Here is a 21,246-nt window from a genome sequence, read left to right on the forward strand (position 1 = left end):
CAGTACTAATGCTAATTTTTTTCTGAAATGAAAAAAGATCACAATATGTAATGAAGAAATTATATTTTCTGCTGGATGTAGTGGTGCATGCCTATAATCCCAGATATTTGGGAGGCTGAGACAGGAGGATTACAAATTCAAGGCCATTCTCACCAATTTAGCAAGACCCTTTCTCAAAATAAAAGTAAGTCTACATCATGTTCAGCCAAGGAAGGAGAAGTTATGTTTCCATTTGTGCACAATGTGTCAAAATGCATTTTATTGTCATGTATAACTCATTAGAACAAATTAAAAAATAAAATTTAAAAAAATACAGGTACCCCTGTACATATACAATTATACAACCAGTATGATTCTATATCATGTACAACCAGAATAATGAGAAGTTATACTCCATTTATGTATAATGTCAAAATGCATCCTACGGTCATGTATATTAATTAGAACAAATAAAAAAAATTATTGATGATGCCAAAATAGGATGATCAAACCTCTAGCAAATAAGCATAAATTGTAATAAATGAAACCCATTATAATAAATGAAAAGGATAAATTATAATAAATGAAAGTGAAAATGATTGATTTAAAAATAAATAAAATAAAGGAATGGAGAGGAAAATCACTGGCAGAGCACTTGCCCAGCATGTGCAAGACCCTGGGTTTTATCCCCAGTCCCTCAAAAATGAAATGAAATAAAAATTTCAAAAAAAAAATAAAATTATGTTTTCCTTTATTTCCGTGTTGATTCAGTAAATACAGAATCAGGTAGAATCCTGGTAAAACATCAAGTAGGACAATTGTATTAACTTTTCTTGAAGAGTAGAAAAATCCAGAATTTTGGTAGTGCCAAGGTTCAAATATATCCCTCAAAAGTTCATGTGTTGAAGGGTTGGGAATGTAGCTCTTGGTATAGTGCTTTTCTAGTGTGTTCAACATCCCATGTTCAGTCCCCAGCACCACACACACACACACACACACACACACACATACAGACACACACAGACACACACAGTTCAGATATTGGAAACTCAATCCCCAAATTTATATGTTCAGAGATTTGGAAAGTGGAGCCTTTAAAGGAAATTAGGATTAGATGAGGTCATACTAGTGGGTCCCCTATGATGACATTAATGACTTTATAAGAAAAGTAAGAGTGACTAAACTAGCATATTTGCCCTGTCTCACCATGTAATGATCTCTGCCATGTTTATAATACAGTAAGAAGGCCCTCCCTCATCAGCTGCCTTACAGATGCCAGCACCATGCTCTTAGGCTTCTTAGGGGCCAACCCCCCCCCCTTTTTAATAAACTATCCAATCTGTGTTGTTTGGTTACAGCAATAGAAAAGTCAGATAGTATACCATCTCTGGGTTGTGCACAGTTTATTTTATGAAATAGAAAAAGTCCTTACCACATAAAAGTACTATTACATGGAACTGGGAAACTGGAAGAGTGTAGCCAATTATTTAAAATGATAAAAGAATTAACATCTCAAAGTCATATTATCTTTAGATATTTTATAAGTATTATATTTTTATTGCTGACCAATAGAAGATATATTTCATCATGTAATGGTAATGATTAGCTTTTAAAATAATGGGAGTCTGAGGCAGGAGGAACACAAGTTCAAGGTCAACCTCAGCAATTCAATGAGGCCCTAAGCAATTTAGTGAGAACTTGTCTCAAAATAAAAAATAAAAAGGGCTAGAGCTCAATTGTAATACTAAAAATAAAATAATGGATTAGCTATTTCATTAAGAATTTGTTTTCAGGAAACTGGAGAGTTCTAGGAGATAATTGACTTTTGAAGCTCTCAGTATAAGTATAATGTGTGTCATATAACAGGGAATGTTACCCACTCAGTAATCATGGCAAGTAAAAAACAGACAGAAAGGAGATGACTTTATAATTCCAAATCAAAGCATCACAACAACAGAGTTCTTAGAAGAAAGAAGAAAACAGTGAATATTTTCCTAACAAAACAAAAACAATTGGATGAGGCTAATGCAGATGGATGGATGGCTCTCTTAGCAACAGCTCAAGGTACATTTCTATTGTATATAACATTAAAAAGGGAAGTTGTCAGTTTGTATTTTTACCATTATTTAAAAGACACTACCAGAAAAAAAATCTGTTCCTCTTCGAATTCTTCCCCTCACAATGGCCATCTCCACCCTAAAATTAGAAACCAAGCTAGTAAGAATCAAAGATAAGAATGTAAATATATGCTGCTAAAACCTTGACTGTGTTAACATTATATGTAAATAACTAAATTATAAATACGCTGGTCAGGCCAAAAGAATTGCTTCCTTGCTGTATCCAGTTTCCATCTTTTTAAACAATTTCTCAATCTGTTTAAATGCTGTTTCAGAGTGTACAGTGTGGAACCAAACCCATGTTTCATGTTTATCACGTATACTTGTTTGCCCACAAATGTTTGGTGCTCTCAGACATTGGGATCTCACTTTATGACGTATTTAGAAACTCCCTTCTGTAATTATAAAACTCTGAGCCAAAGCTGAGATTGACCACTAATCAAACATGCCTGAAATAACAGATGTTCAAATAAAATTATTTGACTTAATGTAAACTGCAATTTTATTAGAATATACAGTTCAGGCAATTTTTTTATAAATTAATGTTCAAGTTAAGACAACAAGTAATTCAAATTTTATAAATTTCAAATTTAGGTGAATATACACATAACTATACAAGATTTTTGATTAATCTGTATGATCCCCTGGTCAACACTTTTGTGTATGTAACATTAATAAAAAGCATTCTTGGGCTGGGGATGTGGCTCAAGTGGTAGCACGCTCACCTGGCATGCGTGCGGCCCGGGTTCGATCCTCAGCACCACATACAAACAAAGATGTTGTGTTCGCCGAAAACTAAAAAATAAATATTAAAAAAAATTCTCTCTCTCTTTCTCTCTCTCTCTCTCTCTCTCTCTCTCTCTCTCTCTTTTAAAAAAAGTATTCTCTTTAAACCATATTATAATTCTGATATTCCCTGAATTTTCAGCTGCTGCATTTTCTACTCTACATCTGGCAGGTTCTTCTTCCTTTGAGTCTATGCATTTCCTGTATTCTAAAAGTAAATAGAAACAGGACCTTAACTGAGGAAACAGTGAGTCTTTGGCTAAGGAAATGCAAGCAGAGATAGAATACTGTATTTTGCATCTGGGGTTTGTTTCTAACAAAGTATTCCTCATTATCACCATCAAACAGAGCTAAAGGTGGCCTTTGTATGGACTCATCCGTCTTGCCCAAGTTACTCATTCACAATAATTTAGGGTTTCTCCCTAGTTGTAGAGCCTCTTCAAGGGATGCATGCCTATTTCAATATGCCAGAAACAATTTAATGTACATTTAGGAAATACTTTGATCCGATTTGCTATTCCTGTTTTTATGGGTTTTGTTTTGTATACTGTTGTTGTTTATTTGGCCTTGCTGAGGATCTAATCCAGGCCCTCATGCATGCTAGGCAAGTGCTACACTCCCAGCCTCCTATCTTATGTTGTTAAAAATGTATCATATCATATTCTCTTGTACTCTAAAACTACAGACTCAAAATATCTATTTTTTTTTTAAATGGAACACTTCATGAATTTGCTGTCATCCTTGTGCAGGGGCCATGCCAATCTTCATTGTACAGTTCCAATTATATAGTATATGTGCTGCCGAAGCAAATGAAGAAATTTTCTTATTTTCTTTTTTTTTTTTTTTTTTGGTACTGAGGATTGAACCCAGGGGCACTCAACCACTGAGCCACATACCCAGACCTATTTTTTTTTTCTTTAGAGACAGGGTCTCACTGAGTTGCTTAGCACCTTGTGGTTGCTAAGGCTGGCTTTGAACTCAAGATCCTCCTATGTCAGCCTCCCCAGTCGCTGAGATTACAGGTGTGTGTCACTGTGCCTGGGCTAGAAATTTTCTTAATTTGTATATTAATTTATTAAAAGTGTTTGAACTAGCCTTATGATATACCTAGCCTAGTTCTCTCTTCAGATCAGAAGCCAGCTTGCCACAAGTTATGAAGGATTCATTTCTGTTTTCTGTAAAAATATTAGGATGTCTGTATAGCCTGGCCATTAGTTGATGTTGTAAAGCTGATTGGAATGCCTGCCCGTGCCCTGAACTCACCCATGCCTGGTTTTCCCTGACCAGATAACAACCTTTTCCTAAACCTTAGTGATGCCTCAAAAATTCTGGTCTTCCCTGGCCAGATAACGACCCTCTCTGAGTCTCTAAGACCTCCATAAATTCTGATGTCGGGGCCAGCAAAAATGTAAACTATGTTATGCTCCTCAGAGTTTTGTTATCTGTAACCCCCCCTTTGTGTAACTTTTTGGGCTATAAAACTGGGCTGCAAGGAAGCTTCGGGCTGTCCTTGGCTCCCATGATTTTGATGGGAAAGGCAGCCCGGCCGGTCGAAATAATAAGCTTGCTTTAATTTGATTTTAATTGGAGTCAGTGGTCTTTTCTTGCATCGTGGTCCAACACCTTATATGCCGTTTCAGTCACCTGTCAGAACTACTTTTGAATAGATAGTACAAATAAACTATAAACAACTGACTTCTGGTTATTTCTAATAATAATTTGTTTTAAGGTCACTCTTTTTAGAAGGTCATTTTAGCTGGGTGTGGTAGAGCACACCCATCTGTGATCCCAGTGACTCAGAATTGTAATCCTCCTGCCTCAGCCTCCTCAGTAGCTGGAATTACAGAAGTGTGCCAACACATCCAGCAAAATGGAATTTTAATAGTAAGTACCAAGATAAAGATAAAAAATCTAAACAGGCTCCTTTCCTAAAGTGGGGTGGGAAGCAATATCAAGGTTGAGAAATGGGTAGCTCAGTGGTCTAGCCTTTGTCTGGTATGTATAAGGCCCTGGGTTTGATCGTCAGCACCACAAAACAATGACATGATTTTCTGGAGAACAAAATAACATAATATGTTTTCAAGAGAATAAGTAGCCAGGCGCTGTGGCCCACACCTGTTATCCCAGTGGCTGGTTTGGCTGAGACAGGAGGATCACGAGTTCAAAGCTAGCCTCAGCAATTTAGTGAGATGCTAAGCAATTCAGTGAGACCCTGTATCCAAATAAATAAAAACACAAAATAGGACTGGGATGTGGCTCAATGGTGGAGTGCCCCTGAGTTTAATCCCTGGTACCTCACTCCCAAAAAAGTCATCTTTTTAGGAGCTCTACATCACGTGAGGAAGAAAGGGCTTTCCTTCCAGTTTCCTGTTTATTTACTATCCTAAAATTGACAGAACTGCCTTAAGAATTTCTTTTGTTCTAGCATTAGAATGGTTTTGTGCCTGGGGCCTTTCATGGAACAGTAAGATAAAAATCTGTAATGCTTACTAGTCTACACAAGTTCAAGAGCTCTAATTCACCCAATCATTCAAAATACGTGTAAATGGTGTGCTGTGCAACAAGCTGTAACATTAGTAAGTCACCAAAAGTATAAGTTTAAAGCCACCTTGTTACTTTTATAATGAACAAGCAGATGACCATTAGTGGCTTTCTTGTTTTATTATCTCTTTTCTGCAAAGTGGATTGTGGAATTCTTAACAAGTTCGAGATCAAGACTAAGGCATAGCCCTAATTGCCACAGGGAGCATACATCTAATAGTGTCTAATAATATTGTTCTCCAAATTATGAGTAGCTTTAGTTAAAATGCCTTCTTACAGTTTCAGATAAAATTTTCTGTATTTTTAATTTCTTCAAATTTCCTTAATAAGTATGTAAAATTTTATCATGAATAAATGTAGCCAATTTTTTTTAAATAGAGATAATAAAGTTGATAAATCATTTACAGATTTGACCTCAAAAGGGCAGCTAGGAGGCCACCTACATTATTTAACTCACTGGGTTCTCAGCACAGGCTTTTTTTCTTAAGAGTACCTTTAAAGGATATTCATTTGGAGTTGAAAACTTCAGAATTTCCAAATAAAATTCAAAAATCTTTCTGGTGAATAGGGGTAGGGGATATTTTAAGAAATTACCTGATAGCTAGCTGAGAGCAAATATTTGTGAAAATAGGACATGTGGGTAAATAGCAGAGATGGGGAATAAATTGGAGAGAAAACAAAAAGAAGCTAAATCGAATATATATGCTGGTGGCCCATGTAACCAGATGTTTATATCTTAACTGTCATTTTCATTGGTATGGATTAATTGCTTGATGTTTGACAACACACAGTTGCTATTTTCCCTAAGTACTGTGTATTCTTGTCATTCAAAATTCAAATGAGAGCTGATATGCCAGGCATATTTTTTTTAAAGTAGAATAGAATACCATTAATACTCCCATATTAATACCATTAATACTGGGGAGGCTGATATGGGAAGATTACTTGAGCCCAAGGGTTCCAGACTAGCCTGGGCAATATAGCAAGGCTCCATCTCAAAAACAAACCAAACATAAAAAATGAGGGCTGTTATTTAATACCCCCCAAAATAACTTTTAGAAACATTTATGATTGGTTATTCTAGAAAGATATAGTTCTCTTTCCAGAGTTTGAAGATTACAGAATTCTGAATTTTTATATAGCTTTCCATTAGTAACAACTGAATTTATAAAGAATCAAGGACTTTAAATAACATTGCTTAGTAAAAGCTATAAGCAAAAAAGTTTTACCTCTTGTTTTTCTTGGTTTTTGACCCATATTAAATAAAGCTGGTATTTTAGATGAATCTGTTTTCCTTGACTCCCTTTTCAGCACTTTTATCTGTTTAACTTTTGCAAAAATATATAAAACAATGAAAATTCGTTATTCATACTTGGAAATTTTACTCTCCTTTTCAAGAATTTCAAATGGAAATTCTGAAGTCCACTACAGTTGGTTTCTTAGTTTATTACAAAGGAAATAAATGAATCATGAGTTACAATAATAAAATACGGTAAACTGTTTTATAATTCAGAGTCTAGTATTAAAGGAATATATTTTTATCCTAAGTATTACTAAGCAGATCAGGTAATTCCTCATAAGTGTACAAGTACTACAGTCTTGCTATTATATCATATTTTCACAAGGTGTCACTATTCTTCAAAAAACATAACTTGGCAAAAAAAAAAGTTTCATTTTAAGATAAATCTTAAATTTATAAATCAATCTATGAAATCCTTGGGTGCCTAAAGCACATACAACATTCCTGGTCAAATAATTATAGAAAGGTGATTTATTCCAGGTCATTTACTGAACCAAAACCACCTTCTTTGCATGCTGTCCTAACATTTCAACATTGAATGAATTAAAAATTTACCTTTTTAAGCTGTCTTAACACCTCTTTAACCCATTGTGTCCCATTGTACTATATAGAATTGAAAACTTGGGATGTAATGGGTTTTTAAATTATCTCATTTGTATCATCCTTTATTTGAAATCTCAACAATGGAAAATGTTTTTCTCAATAATTTACTATTTTCAAATCATACTATAACCTGTATTACAAAAAAAAAGTCCTGTACATGTTATCATCCGAAGATTTATGCAGCTAAGCAGCAAATGTGTACCTTCCATTCCTTTCATCTCCTTTGACTGTATTGTGAAAGGCAATTCAGGGAAATGGAATTCTTTCCTGTCAGATCTGGAAAAATTCAGCTTCTGTTTGTTCCCATTTGCCATTTGGTGGCTTGGACCTATTCGCTCATTCAATACATGCTTCTCCATTTGGCTCTAAACAAACAAATGAGAGCTAGCTTAAAGAAATGTGTGTAACTATTGTAGAATGACAAGCCTAGAATTGCTAACCATTTGGATGATGCAAATTATAACAACAATTATTTAAAATTAAGAAGTAGAATAGAATACCATTAAACATATAAACAGATCAAACTCCAATGTAAGTTTCAAAAAACAAACTTTTAGTATATTTATTATTCTGAAAATAACAGTCTTGCTCCAGAGAACCAGAATCTTAACTTTTAAGTTCTAGTACCATCTATTGCATTCTTTGGAAAAATTGCTTCAGTTCACTTTCCTATTTTATAAAATTACACACTTTGTGAACACTGGGAAAACTAAAAAAAAAAAAAACTACTTATGAATGGCATTTGGAAAACATTTGTCTACCTATTTTTGATCATTTGGTAAAAGATCAAAAAACTTTGTTAAGGCAGTGTAATTGTACAGTATCCCACTCCACAAATGTACAGAAATGTACTTAGATCACCTACTCTTAGATAGGTTTGTGTTGACATCATTTTCATTATTAAACTGAGCCCGTGCTTCAATTGTGAATAAACCACTTTCCTATATAAAAATTGGTGAGGGTGGATGAACTACACCGATTATTTTTTTCTAGTGAAAGTAAGTAGTATATATTTGGCAGTTGTTTTTAATCCAGAATAAAATATTTAAAATATTTTTGTGACTTTTAAAGGTAGAAATTTTAATTTATTCTAAGTCTCACATTAAATACAAAACTTAAAATATAGAAAATTAACTAAAATTGTGAAAACAATAAGGAAATAATGGCCTATTATCAACTCAAGAACATGAAATCTGGAGATGTAGCTCAGTGGTACATTGCATGTTTACCGTGTACAAGGTTCTGGGTTTAACCCCCAGTACCATTAAAAAAAATAAGTAAATGAAAGAAACTAAAAGCATATTTTTTAAATGTTGGAATCCCAAAAACAGAGAAAAGGAAAAGGGGGCTAATGTTAAAAGAGGCCACATTTTAATGACTAGCTTCTTGTCTTACTTGAGTGGGACCTGTGTCCTCTTGCCTGCTATTAGATATAACTTGTCCAACATATTGTGAAGAAGTGCGTCTCTTTTTTGCTCTTTCAGTTAACCTATTATTTAAAAATAAATGAGAAGTTATTAGAACTCCCCAGAAGTGCCTCTGTTTTAGTTTCAAGATGTGTAAGTTACACCATGGATGTCTACCGTTAGAACACTGAGGACCAAAAAGTGATTGGCTGTCTTTAAGTACCAAGAGCTCTAAAGAGAGAAGTGGTAATGAGGAAAACTAATGCATGGCTAACATGTGGTAATGAATATGTCATGGAGTTACTACTGCTGGCCTACTTGATCTCTTCTGACTGTCCTGAACTTGGATCTCATATGAGCTTACTGTCTAAGACTGGCTTATAATCACAATTATGACACCATGGTTTTGGGATCAAGAACAATCGGGCTATTATAGTGTGTAACCTACTGCACCTTTGGATGGACATGTTCACTTGTTCATGTCTGCAGACCACTAATCCTTACAATCTGCCAGTCCAAAAAAGTCTGCTAGAATCTGCTTGGATTGCTAGGTATGGTGACGCATGCCTGTAATTCCAGTAACTTGGGAGGCTGGGGCAGGAAGATGGAAAGTTTGAGGCCAATCTCAGCACTTAGTGAGACTCTCAGCAATTTAGCAAGACCCTGTTTTAAAATAGGGACTAGGCAAGTAACTCAGTGGTAAAACACCCAAGTTCAATCCCCAGGTAGGCCCCCTCAAAAAAAAAAAAAAAAAACCACTAAAAGAATCTGCTTGAACTAATGAATGAAGCTTGTCTCCTTCCTTACATACAATCACAATAGATGAATTTATAAATAATCCTAATGATTTGCTAGACAGTCTCTCACCATTCAATACACTGTCCACAATTAATCAGACTCAAGATACCAGTCTCTCATCAGAGGTTAAATCTAAAACTGACCCAATATGCTGTTTTCCTGCCAAAAGATTTGACCTTAAAATGCCATTTGACTAATAAAGATTATTTCTTATTATCCTTTCTATATTTAGAGAATTTGTTATGATATAGAATAAAGCTTACTTTGTTGTATCACCTGCTATGGTTCAGATACGGTTTGTCCCCCAAAGTCCATGTGCTGGAAGCTTGGTCCCAATGTGATGGTGCTGAGAGGTGGTGAAACCTTTAAGAGGGGAGGCCTAGGAGGATCCAAGATGGCGAACTAGAGGGAAGCTTCATTCCTCGTGGCTGCGTAACTCAGGATATGAAGAGAGGAACTACTGTTTCTCTGCAAAGTAGCCATCATTGCCCACTGATACCCTGCTGTTTACCTTCCTTCTGTTGTCTACCAGCATATCGCCTGCCTTTCGAGCACAGACTGCTTGTTTACTGCTGCCTATCATCCGCCATTTGGCCATTTGCCTGCCTCTTGCCTGCCCATTGTCCACCAGCCAACCTCCAGGATTGCTGCTGTTATCTTAAAGACTACCCACAGACTGCCTGCTGCCCCCTGGAAGCCCATTACAGTACCTGCAGATGAGGTATTGGAAGCCTTCAAGGACACTATAAGACTACAGGGTAGAAACTGTACTGCCTCAGATCCATACTGCTAGATGGGAAGACACACAAAAAACATGAAAAAACAAGGGAACAAAGTGCCTCAAATAAACCAAGATTTTCCAACAATAGAAGCCATAGATAACACAGTAGAAGAAATGCCAGAGAAGCAATTTAGAAGGTACATAGTTAGGCTGATCTTCAAAATAAAGAATGGTATCAGAGGGAAAATATAGGAAGTAAAAGATCACTTCAATAAAGAGACAGAGATTATAAAAAGGAATCAAGCAGAAATCCTCAAAATGAAGTAAACAATAAACCAAATTAAAATTTCAATGGAAAGTATCATCAACAGACTAGACCATTTGGAAGTCAGAACCTTAGGCAATGAAGACAAAATACATACTCTTGAAAATAAAGTCAACGGCACAGAGAAGATGGTAAGAAACCATGAAAAGAACTTCCAAGAAATATGAGATAACATGAAAAGAGCAAATTTAAGATTTATGTGAATACATGAAGATATGGAGATATAAACCAAAGGAATGCACAGTCTTTTCAAAGACATAATATCAGAAAATTTCCCAAATCTAAAGAATGAAACGGAAAATTATAAGAGGCTTATAGGACCCCAAATTACAGCAGACCCATACCAAGGCACATTATAAGGAGAATGACTAACATACAGAATAAGAAAAGAATTTTAAAGGCTATGAGAGAAAAAAATCAAATTACATACAGGAGGAAACCAATTCGAATTTCAGCTAATTTCTTAAACCAGACTCTCAATGCGAGGAAGTTCTAGAACAACACATATCAAGCTCTAAAAGAAAATGAATGCCAACCAAGAATCTTTTGTTGTTGTTATTATTGTTGTTTTTTTTTTTTTGTTTGTTTCTAGTTGTAGTTGGACACAATCCCTTTATTTAATTTATTTATTTATTTTTATGTGGTGCTGAGGATCGAACCCAGCATCCCGCACTTGTTAGGTGAGCGCTCTAACACTAAGCCACAACCCCAGCCCCCAACCAAGAATCTTAATCCAGCAAAATCAAGCTTCAGATTTGAAGATTAAAAACCTTCCATGATAAACAAAAATTAAAAGAATTCACATCTAGAAAGCCTGCACTACAGAACATTCTCAGCAAAATATTTCACAAGGAGGAAATGAAAACCAGCAAAGACAGGAGCCTACACTAAAGGAAAAGCCAATCAAAGGAGAAACTTGAGTTAAAAACCAAAAATAAACCGAAGTGACCAGGAATACAAAGGATATCTCAATAATAACCCTGAATGTTAATGGCCTAAATACATCAGTCAAAAGACATAGACTTGCAGATTGGATTAAAGAAAAAAAATATGCTGTCTTTAAGAGACTCACCTCCTAGGAATAGACATCCACAGACTGAGATGAAAGGTTGGGAAAAAACATATCGCTCATAAACAAGCTGCATAAACAAGCAGGGGTTTTATCCTCATATCAGACAACGTGGACTTCAAACCAAAGTTAGTCATAAGGGATAAAGAAGGATATTTTATACTGCTTAAGGGAATTGTATGTCAATAAAACATAACAATTATAAATATTTATGCTCCAAACAACGGTGCATCAACGTACATCAAACAAACCCTTCTCAATTTCAAGAATTAAATAGGTGACTTTAACACACCTCTTTCACCACTGGATAGATCTTCCAAACAAAAACTAAACAAAGAACCTATAAAACTAAATAATACAACCAATGATTTAGACTTAACAGACAATATATAGAGAGTATTTCATCCATCATTGAGTGAATCACCTTCTTCTCAGTAGCACATAAATCTTTCTCTAAAATACACTATATGTTATGCCACAAAGCAACTCTCAGCAAATACAAAAAAAAATAGAGATACTATCCTGCATTCTATGAGATCATAATGGAATGAAACTAGAAATCAGATAAAATAAAAAATAGAAGCTACTCCAACACCCGGAGACTAAATAATATGCTATTGAAGGAACAATAGACAGCAGAAGACATCAGGGAGGAGATAAAAACATTCTTAGAGATAAATGAGAACACCGATAAAACATAAGAAAATCTCTGGGACACTATGAAGGCAGTGCTAAGAGAAAAGTTCATTGCATTGAGCTCATTCATTAAAAGAGTAAAAAGTCAACAAATAAATTACCTAACATTGTATCTAAAGCCCTAGAAAAAGAAGAACAAATCAACACTAAAAGTAGTAGAATACAGGAAATAATTAAAATCAAAGCTGAAATCAATGGAATTGAAACAAAAGCAACAATTGAAAAAATTGACAAAACAAAAAATTGATTATTTGAAAAAATAAATAAAATTGATAAACCCTAGCTACTCTAATAAAGAGAAGGATAGAGAAAACTCAAATTATTAAAATTTGTGATGAAAAAGGAAATATCACAGTGACACTATTGAAACACAGAAGATAATTAGAAACTATTTTGAAAATTTATACTCCAATAAAATAGAAAATATTGAAGACATCAACAAACTTTTAGAGACATATGCTCTCCACAAACTGAATCAGGAGGACACACATAATATAAATAGATCAATTTCAAGAAATGAAAAGCCTACCAACCAAGAAAAGTCCAGGACCAGATGGATTCTCAGCAGAGTTCTACAAGACCTTCAAAGAAGAATTAACATCAATACTCCTCAAATCATTCCATGAAATAGAAAAGGGAGGAACTCTTCCAAACTTGTTCTATGAGGCTAGTTATCACACTGATACCAAAACCAGAAAAAGACATATCAAGGAAAGAAAACTTCAGACCAATATCCCTGATGAGCATAGATGCAAAAGTTCTCATTAAAATTCTGGCAAATCACATACAAAAACATATTAAAAAGATAGTGCATCACAATTAAGTGGAGTTCATCTCAAGGATGCAAGGTTGGTTCAACATATAGAAATCAATAAACATAATACTTAATATCAATAGATGTAAAGACAAGAATCATATGATTATCTCAATAGATGCAGAGAAAACATTTGACAAAATGTAGCACCTCTTCATGTTCAAAACACTAGAAAAACTAGGGATAGTAGGAACATACCTCAACATTGTGCTAAGCCCAAGGCCAACATCATTCTAAATGAAGAAAATTGAAAACATTCCCTCTAAAAACTGGAACAAGACAGGGATGCCCTCTTTCACCACTTCTATTTAACATAGTCCTTAAAAATCTAGCGAGAGCAATCAGACAGAAGAAAGAAATTAAAAGTATGCAAATAGCTAAAGAAGAACTCAAACTATCACTATTTGCTGATGACATAAATATATAGAATATATTTAGAAGATTCAAAAAAATTCCACCAAAAAACTTCTAAAACTAATAAATAAATTCAGCAAAGTAGCAGGATATAAAATCAATACCCATAAATCAAATGTATTTCTATACACAAGTAATGAATCCACTGCAAGAGAAATTAGTAAAACTACTCCATTCACAATACCCTCAAAAACTAAATAAATAAAATACTTGGGAATCAATCTAACAAAAGAGGTGAAAGACCTCTACAATGAAAACTACAGGACACTAAAGAAAGAAATTGAAGAAGACCTTAGAAGATTGAAAGACTTCCCATGCTCTTGGATAGGCAGAATTAATATTATTAAAGTGGCCATACTACCGAAACTGTTTTACAGATTTAATGCAAATCCTATTAAAATCCCAATTACATTCTTCATAGAACTAGAAAAAGCAATCATGAAATTCATTTGGAAAAATAAGAGACCCAGAATAGCCAAAGCAATCTTTAGCAAGAAGAGTGAAGCAAGAGGCATCTCAATACCAGAACTTAAACTACACTATAGAGCAATAGTAACAAAAATGGCATGGTATTGGCACAAAAATAGACATGTAGACAAATGGTACAAAATAGAAGACACTGAGACAAACTGATATAAATTGGGTTATCTTATTACTAGACAAAGGCACCAAAAACATACATTGGAGAAAAGATAGCCTATTCAACAAATAGTGCTGGGAAAACTGGAACTCTATATGCAGCAAAATGAAATTAAACCTCTATCTCTCACCCTGCACAAAAACCAACTCAAAGTGGATCAAAGACTTAGGCACTAGGACAGAGACCCTGTGCCTAAAAGAAGAAAGAGTAGGCCCAAATCTTCATCATGTCAGCTTAGGACCTGACTTCCTTAACAAGACTCCTAAAGCAAAAGAAGAAAAAATAAGAATCAATAAATGGGATAGATTAAAACTAAAAAGTTTCTTTTCAGCAAAGGAAACAATCAATAATGTGAATAGAAAGCCTACAGAATGGGAAAAATTCTTTACCACACACACCTCAGACAAAGCACTAATTCCCAAGATATATAAAGAACTCAAAAATATTAGCACCGAAAAACCAAATAACCCAATCAATAAATGGGCTAAGGAACTGAACAGACACGTCACAGAATAAGAAATACAATCAATCAACAAACATATGGATAAATGTTCATCATCTCTGGGGCTGGGGTTGTGGCTCAGTGGCACAGTGCTTGCCTAGCATGTGTGAGGCACTGGGTTCGATTCTCAGCATTGCATATAAATAAATAAAATAAAGGTCCATGGACTACTAAACAATATTTTAAAAAATGTTCATCATCTTTATCAATTAGAGAAATGCAAATCAACACTACTCTAAGGTTTAACTCACTCCAATCAGAATGGCAATTATCAAGAAAACAAGCAATAATAAGTGTTGGTGAGGATGTGCTCAGTGGTTGAGCACCCCTAGGTTCAATCCCTGTAACCAATAATAAATGTTGGTGAGGATGTGTATCAAAAGGTACACTCATACACTGCTGGTGGGACTGCAAATTTATGCAACCACTTTGGAAAGCAGAATGAAAATTCCTCAGAAAACTTGGAATGGAACTACCATTTGACCCAGCTATCCCACTCCTTGGTTTAAAATCAGCATACTACAGTGATGCAGCCATATTGATGTTTATAGCAGCTCAATTCACAATAGCTAAACTATGGAACCAACCTAGTTGTCCTTCAACATATGAATGGATAAAGAAAATGTGGTACTTATACATAATGGAATATTACTTAGCTTTAAAGAAAAATGAAATTATGGCATTTGCAAGTAAATGAATGGAACTAGAGAACCTCATGCTAAGTGAAATAAGCCAATCCCAAAAAGCCAAAGGCCAAATGTTTTCTCTGATAAGCAGATGCTGATCCATTGTGAGAGGGGGAGATAGGGAAGAATCAAGGAACTTTGCATTGTGCAGAGTAGAGTGAGGGGAAGGGTGGGGTTGTGGGGATGGGAAGAACAATAGAATGAGACAGACATTATTACCCTATACATGTATGATTACACTATTGGTGTGACTCTACACCATGCACAGACAGAGGAATGAGAAATTGTATTCCATTTGTGTACAATGTGTCAAAATGCATACTACTGTAATGTATAACCAATTAGAACAAATTTTTAAAAAATAGAAGGGAGAGCAGCAGAATAGAAGAAGGGATCAGGGGAGGGAGGAGATGGAAAGGGGAGGTACTGAGGAATGAAATTGTTCAAATTATACGTTTTATTGTGTGCACATATAAATATATTAGAACAAATCCCACTGTTAGGTATAATTATAATGTGCCAATAAAAAATGATTACTATTATAATAAAATAATAATTCATGAGTTGAAAACTTAGAACACCACAAAGATTGACAGTACAGTGATAACCAGGCATGGTAGTGTATTCCTGTGATTACAGCAGTTTGGGAGACTAAGGAGGAGATCCTCATCTCAGGTTCAGGGCCAGCCTTAGCAGGTGGGTGAAGCCTTAAGCAACTTAGTGAGACCATGTCTCAAATTAAAAATGTAAAAAGGGATGGGGATGTAACTCAGTTGCAAAAAAAAGCACCAGTGTTCAATCCCTAGTACCAAAAAAAAAAAGTACAATGATAATTACTCATCATTTTTTTTTCTAAGTATCACTTTGGCGCCATTTAACACAGCTTTTGATAAATTGTGTTTTTAGTTCAAGAAAGTAGGCAATTTCTGTTTCTATTTCTTCATTAACCTAAGAATTATTCATTTGTTTGTTTTTGTTATTTTGGTAGCAGAATTTAACCCAGAGCCACATCTCCACCCTTTATATTTTTTTTGTTTTTAGACAGGGTCTTACTGAGTTGCTTGGGGCCTCACTGGGTTGCTGAACCTGGCTTTAGATTGGCCATCCGCCTGCCTCAGCCTCCTGAATTGCTGAGATTACAGGCATACTCCAATACTAGCATATTCCAATACTGGTGCTAAGAATTATTTAGAGTTAACATATTCCAAGATATATGTTTAATTATTTTGATTATATTTTTATTTTTCATTTATCACACTGCATTTGGTGAACTTGTTTGAACAAGCTAAAATTTCCTTTATAAAATAGTACAACACAATTCATTAATACATAAAAGATCTTGTTTCTTATACTTGACCAAAAAACAATATGATTTGGGCTTAATTCGTAATTATTTGATTAGTAACAAGATTAAACGAGTTTTAGATGCAAAAAAATATTTTGAATATGTTGGATTAAATATATCATTAAGATGAAAAAAAAAAGAGGTGAGGCCTAGTGGAAGATGATTAGATCTTTAAGAAGGATTAATGCTTTTCTCTTGGGGGCGTGTTTTACTCTTGAAGGACGTTCCACAAAAGAGGGTTGTTACAAGGGAGCCAGGAACTTCCCTTGAATCCCTATTGCTTCCTTGCTTGTATACATGCTCCTTCCATATACTGCCCATTCCCTCTCCACTTCTTTGCCATGTTATGATGCAGCCAGGGGGCCCTTGCCTGGACCCTCTCACCATGAGAATATGGAGCCAAATAAATCTCTTTTCTTAATAAAGTACCCAGCCTTGGGTATTTTGTCATAGCAAAAGAAGATGGACTAAGACACCAAGGTACATGTATAAGAGAAGTTCAGTCATATCAACTTTTTTTCTATTATACAATAACATTTTATTACTTAGGTCTCTTCTCTATTACAGCTCACCTTGGATTGGGGTGGGAGATATCTGAATTGAGACTTGCTGCCATCAAATTAGTGCTAGTTAGATTGATGGGTGGCATTATCATACACCCTCCAGCATGTGGATCTTCTTTCATACCACTGGAGTTACTGCTGGGATTGACGGAGTTTGATGGCTCATTGATTATAGGTTTTGTATCTTGACACACAGTGTGAGTATTTTCAGTTGCATCCTGTTGACCATGTCCACCTTCATACTCCATCTTTTTCAGTTCTGCAATATCTCCTTTTCCTCCTTTAACTTTAATAACTCTGACCTTGATCTCCTTGGGCTTTTTCTCTTTTTCTACTTCCTGAAATATACACATCCAAAATATGAGTCATGAGAATTTTTTTCCATTAGAGGGATAATTATAAATCAATTATGTTGGCTGAAACGAAAAGCAAAGTTCTTACCTTTCCCCAAACTGAAGTACTTAGGAACATATTGCCATAAATTGCTTTTCTTTCATCTTTCACAAGTTTGTTTTCTTTAGAATGCTCTTTTGGTTTTATGAATGAATTGACTTTTGCTTCTTGTAATAATTTAGCTCTCAGCTCTGGCAAGAATCTGATAAAACAAGCAATATCAACAATAATCGTTCTAAAGTTTATGTTGATATTTTATCTTTCAATAATCATTTAGCCAATTATTTCACATTTCAAGTATAGCATAAACAACGCTACATGATTAAAATGGGTGCTAAGAACTGCTAACGCAGGAGGATCATGAGTTTAAAGTCAGCCTCAGCAACTTAACAAGGCCCTAATCAACTTAACGAGACCTTGTCTCTAAATAAAATATTTTATTTAAAAAGGGCAGGGGACTAGGGTCGTAGCTCAGTGATAGAGTATTTGCGTAGCAGGTTGCGAGGCACTGGGTTCGATTCTTAGCACCACATAAAAATAAATAAATAAAATAAAGGTATTGTGTCTATCTATAACTGAAAAATAAATAAATAAATAAATAAATAAATAAATAAAGGGCTTGGGATGTGACTCAGTGATTGAGCACCCCTGGGTTCAATCCCTGGTACCAAAAAAAAAAAAAAAAAAAAAAGCACTCAAAGAGATGGCTCAATATTCACCTCTGGAATCTGCTCCCTGGGGGATGGGGATGTGGCTTATTGGTAGGATACTTACTTAGCATGTGTGAGGCCCTAGGTTCAATCTCGAGCCAACACAAAAAGTAAAAATTTAAAACTTTGCTAGCCAGGCATTGTGACACATGCCTATAATCCCAGCTACTCCAGAGGCTGAGACAGGAAAATCACAAATTCAACGCCAGCCTGGGTAACATAGCGAGACCCTGTCTCAAAAAACCAAAAATGACTGGGAATATAACTGAGTGAAAGAGTGCCCCTGGGTTCAATCCCCAGCATTAAATATATATACATATGCACATATATATATGTATACACACACATGCATATAATTTCTTTGCTATTGGAATCTACTATGTAAAATTTTTACCAAACAGGTGATTTAGATTCCTTTTGTAATACAAACTCTATTCAATAAATTACATTTTATTAATAAAATTTTAAAATTAATTTTTCATTTATCAAAAGTAAAGTTTTGATAAATATCTATTCTTTTCAAGGTCAATTGAGGCCACTTTGTGGTTTTTGTGGTTCCTTAAAGTAACAGGACTTAAAAGACGAACTACCTAGTTTCTGATATATTACTCTGGAGAAATATTTTCAATACAAAGTTACATAATACATCAAAAATGAAGGATGATTGTTTTGATTTTAGTTTGACTTTCTTTCTTTTGAGAAGTTATTTATTTTTTAATGGAAAATTTATTTCTATGGTTCAAAATTCCAAAATCGATATTCCAAAAGCCACAACTGCCATTGGTTTTGGAAAGTTTTGAAATACTAGTCCATAATGAATTGTTCCCTAGTCCAGTCCACTCTTGTCAGCTGGGCGTTGCACATGTCTAATAACAGGCAGTGTGAGGAGATGTAAAAAATCTCCTATTGGGGCTGGGGTTGTGGCTCAGTGGTAGAGTGCTCACCTTGCATGCATGAGGCACTGGGTTCGATCCTCAGCACCACATAAATGTAAAAATAAAAATATTATGTCCACCTAAAATTAAAATATCCTGTATGTGCATATCTCCAGTGTGTGCCAGGTGCAGTTCAATCCCCAGTACCAAAAAGAAAGAAAAAAATCTCCAGTATGATTAGTTTGACTAAATTAGAAAATGTCACACTTCTGTTAAAATTCCTTGCACAGATGGGCGCAGTGGCGCATGCCTGTAAGCCCAGTGGCTTGGGAGGCTGAAGCAGGAGGATCACCAGTTCAAAGCCAGCCTCAGCAACTTAATGAGACTCTAAGCAATTCAGTGAGACCTTGTCTCTAAATCAAATATTAAAAAGGGTTAGGGATGTGCTTAGTAGTTAAGCACCCCTGGGGGTTCAATCTCTGGTACTTAAAAAACAAAGCAATAAAACCTCCCTTGCACTGAAGAAGGTCCACAAAGGAAAGAGGCGTCGTATCAAAGGAAAAAGTCTTACCCAAACATTTTCTGAGAGTTCCATAATTTGAACTCAAGTTGCTTTCACCCTGTAATAGTAAAATCCTAATAGCTAAACACCCAGGAGATATCAACTTAATCTATATGGAATTTATATGAAGCAACTTTCTTATGTAATGATTGGTACTTTTTACCAATGGCATGTTCATTAATAAATCTTCTTATTTTTTTGTTTTAGAGTAAAATTCTTGAAATGCTTGAAGTTCTAGTTACTCTCAAGGATTCTCTTTTCTTTGCCTTTTTTCTGTTTAGTGGCAGTTCTCAGACTTTTTCATCCCTGACCTTAACTCCATCACATTTAAATTGCTGTCCACATTTCTGAATTCATGTCCACAGGCAAACTGAGTGATTCTGCAATTAATAAGAAACCTTTCTTGTTTCTTTCAAAACCCAGATACAAAATAATGATTTTTAGAAATAAGGCTGAAGATTGAATCTTAATTGTCCATGTGAGACACAGAAGGTCTAAAGAATTATGGCCCCTATCTTCAGGGAACTTCAAATTTAGTGGGTAGGATCAGAAAGCAAGTCTCACAGCAGAGAATAAGGAAATAAAAAATAATTTGGGAAGTGCTAATTATAGTATAAAGATCAAAGATGCTATCAAAAGAGGAATAACCAATTATTTTATGAGTGAGAGGCCCAAATGGGAGCTAAAAGGTATTGATTGTCTATTTAATGTTATTTCTGCTCTCTGATGACTCTGAAATTGTAGAATGGAAAACATATCACACTGCCTAGAATATTGTAAATGTGTTATGATGTCAGCTTTCATTAATTTTATTTAAATTTTCATCCATGATACCTGTAAGTCTATCATATAGTCTGCACCTGCAACAATAACTCATTACGCTTTTGTTAAGTTATTTGATAACATTAACCTACCCAGCAATTCTCCTGCTAGTAAAATTTCCTAAAGTATCCAAAACATTATTATCCAAAGTACAGGTATGAAGTCATGAATTGGTGTGAATATACTGTGTATACAACCAGAGATATGAAAAATTGTGCTCTATAGTGTAATAAGAATTATAATGCATTCCGCTGTCATGTATAAATTTTTTAAAAAACTTAAAAATACTTAAAAGACCACATTCACTCAAATGCTTACTTTTCAATAAATCCATCTCTAGTAAAATACTCATGATGCAAAAGATCAGTAGAGGATGTCCTCTCAGCAGGATCAATTTGTAAACAAGCCTAGAAAATAAAAAATATTTTGATAATCAGTGAGTTCTAACAGGGCAAAAATTAAATTTATTTGACAAATGATTCTTAGAAATAGTCAATTACCCAGAGATGAGAGAGAAAAGATGAAATTAAAGCTCAGGAATTTCTGACAGTATGTTCTGATCATTTATTTCCCTAAGAA

At 34.8% G+C, this 21,246-nt stretch overlaps 1 protein-coding gene across 1 annotated transcript in view; it reads right to left on the bottom strand.

The window, feature by feature from the left end:
- Positions 1-1,761: 1,761 nt before the first annotated feature.
- CDKL3 (cyclin dependent kinase like 3) overlaps positions 1,762-21,246 on the bottom strand; it is a 54,951-nt gene continuing 35,466 nt past the window's right edge. Inside the window, 8 exon segments of the mRNA XM_081303438.1 lie at positions 1,762-2,175; positions 6,653-6,673; positions 6,675-6,751; positions 7,529-7,691; positions 8,722-8,815; positions 17,315-17,643; positions 17,747-17,900; positions 20,986-21,074. Coding sequence (XP_081159564.1) covers positions 2,116-2,175; positions 6,653-6,673; positions 6,675-6,751; positions 7,529-7,691; positions 8,722-8,815; positions 17,315-17,643; positions 17,747-17,900; positions 20,986-21,074 — 987 coding nt within the window. The 3' untranslated portion in view covers positions 1,762-2,115.

Source organism: Spermophilus citellus (genome assembly GCF_964194105.1).
Source record: "Spermophilus citellus genome assembly, chromosome: 1".
Taxonomy (NCBI): Eukaryota; Metazoa; Chordata; class Mammalia; order Rodentia; family Sciuridae; genus Spermophilus; species Spermophilus citellus.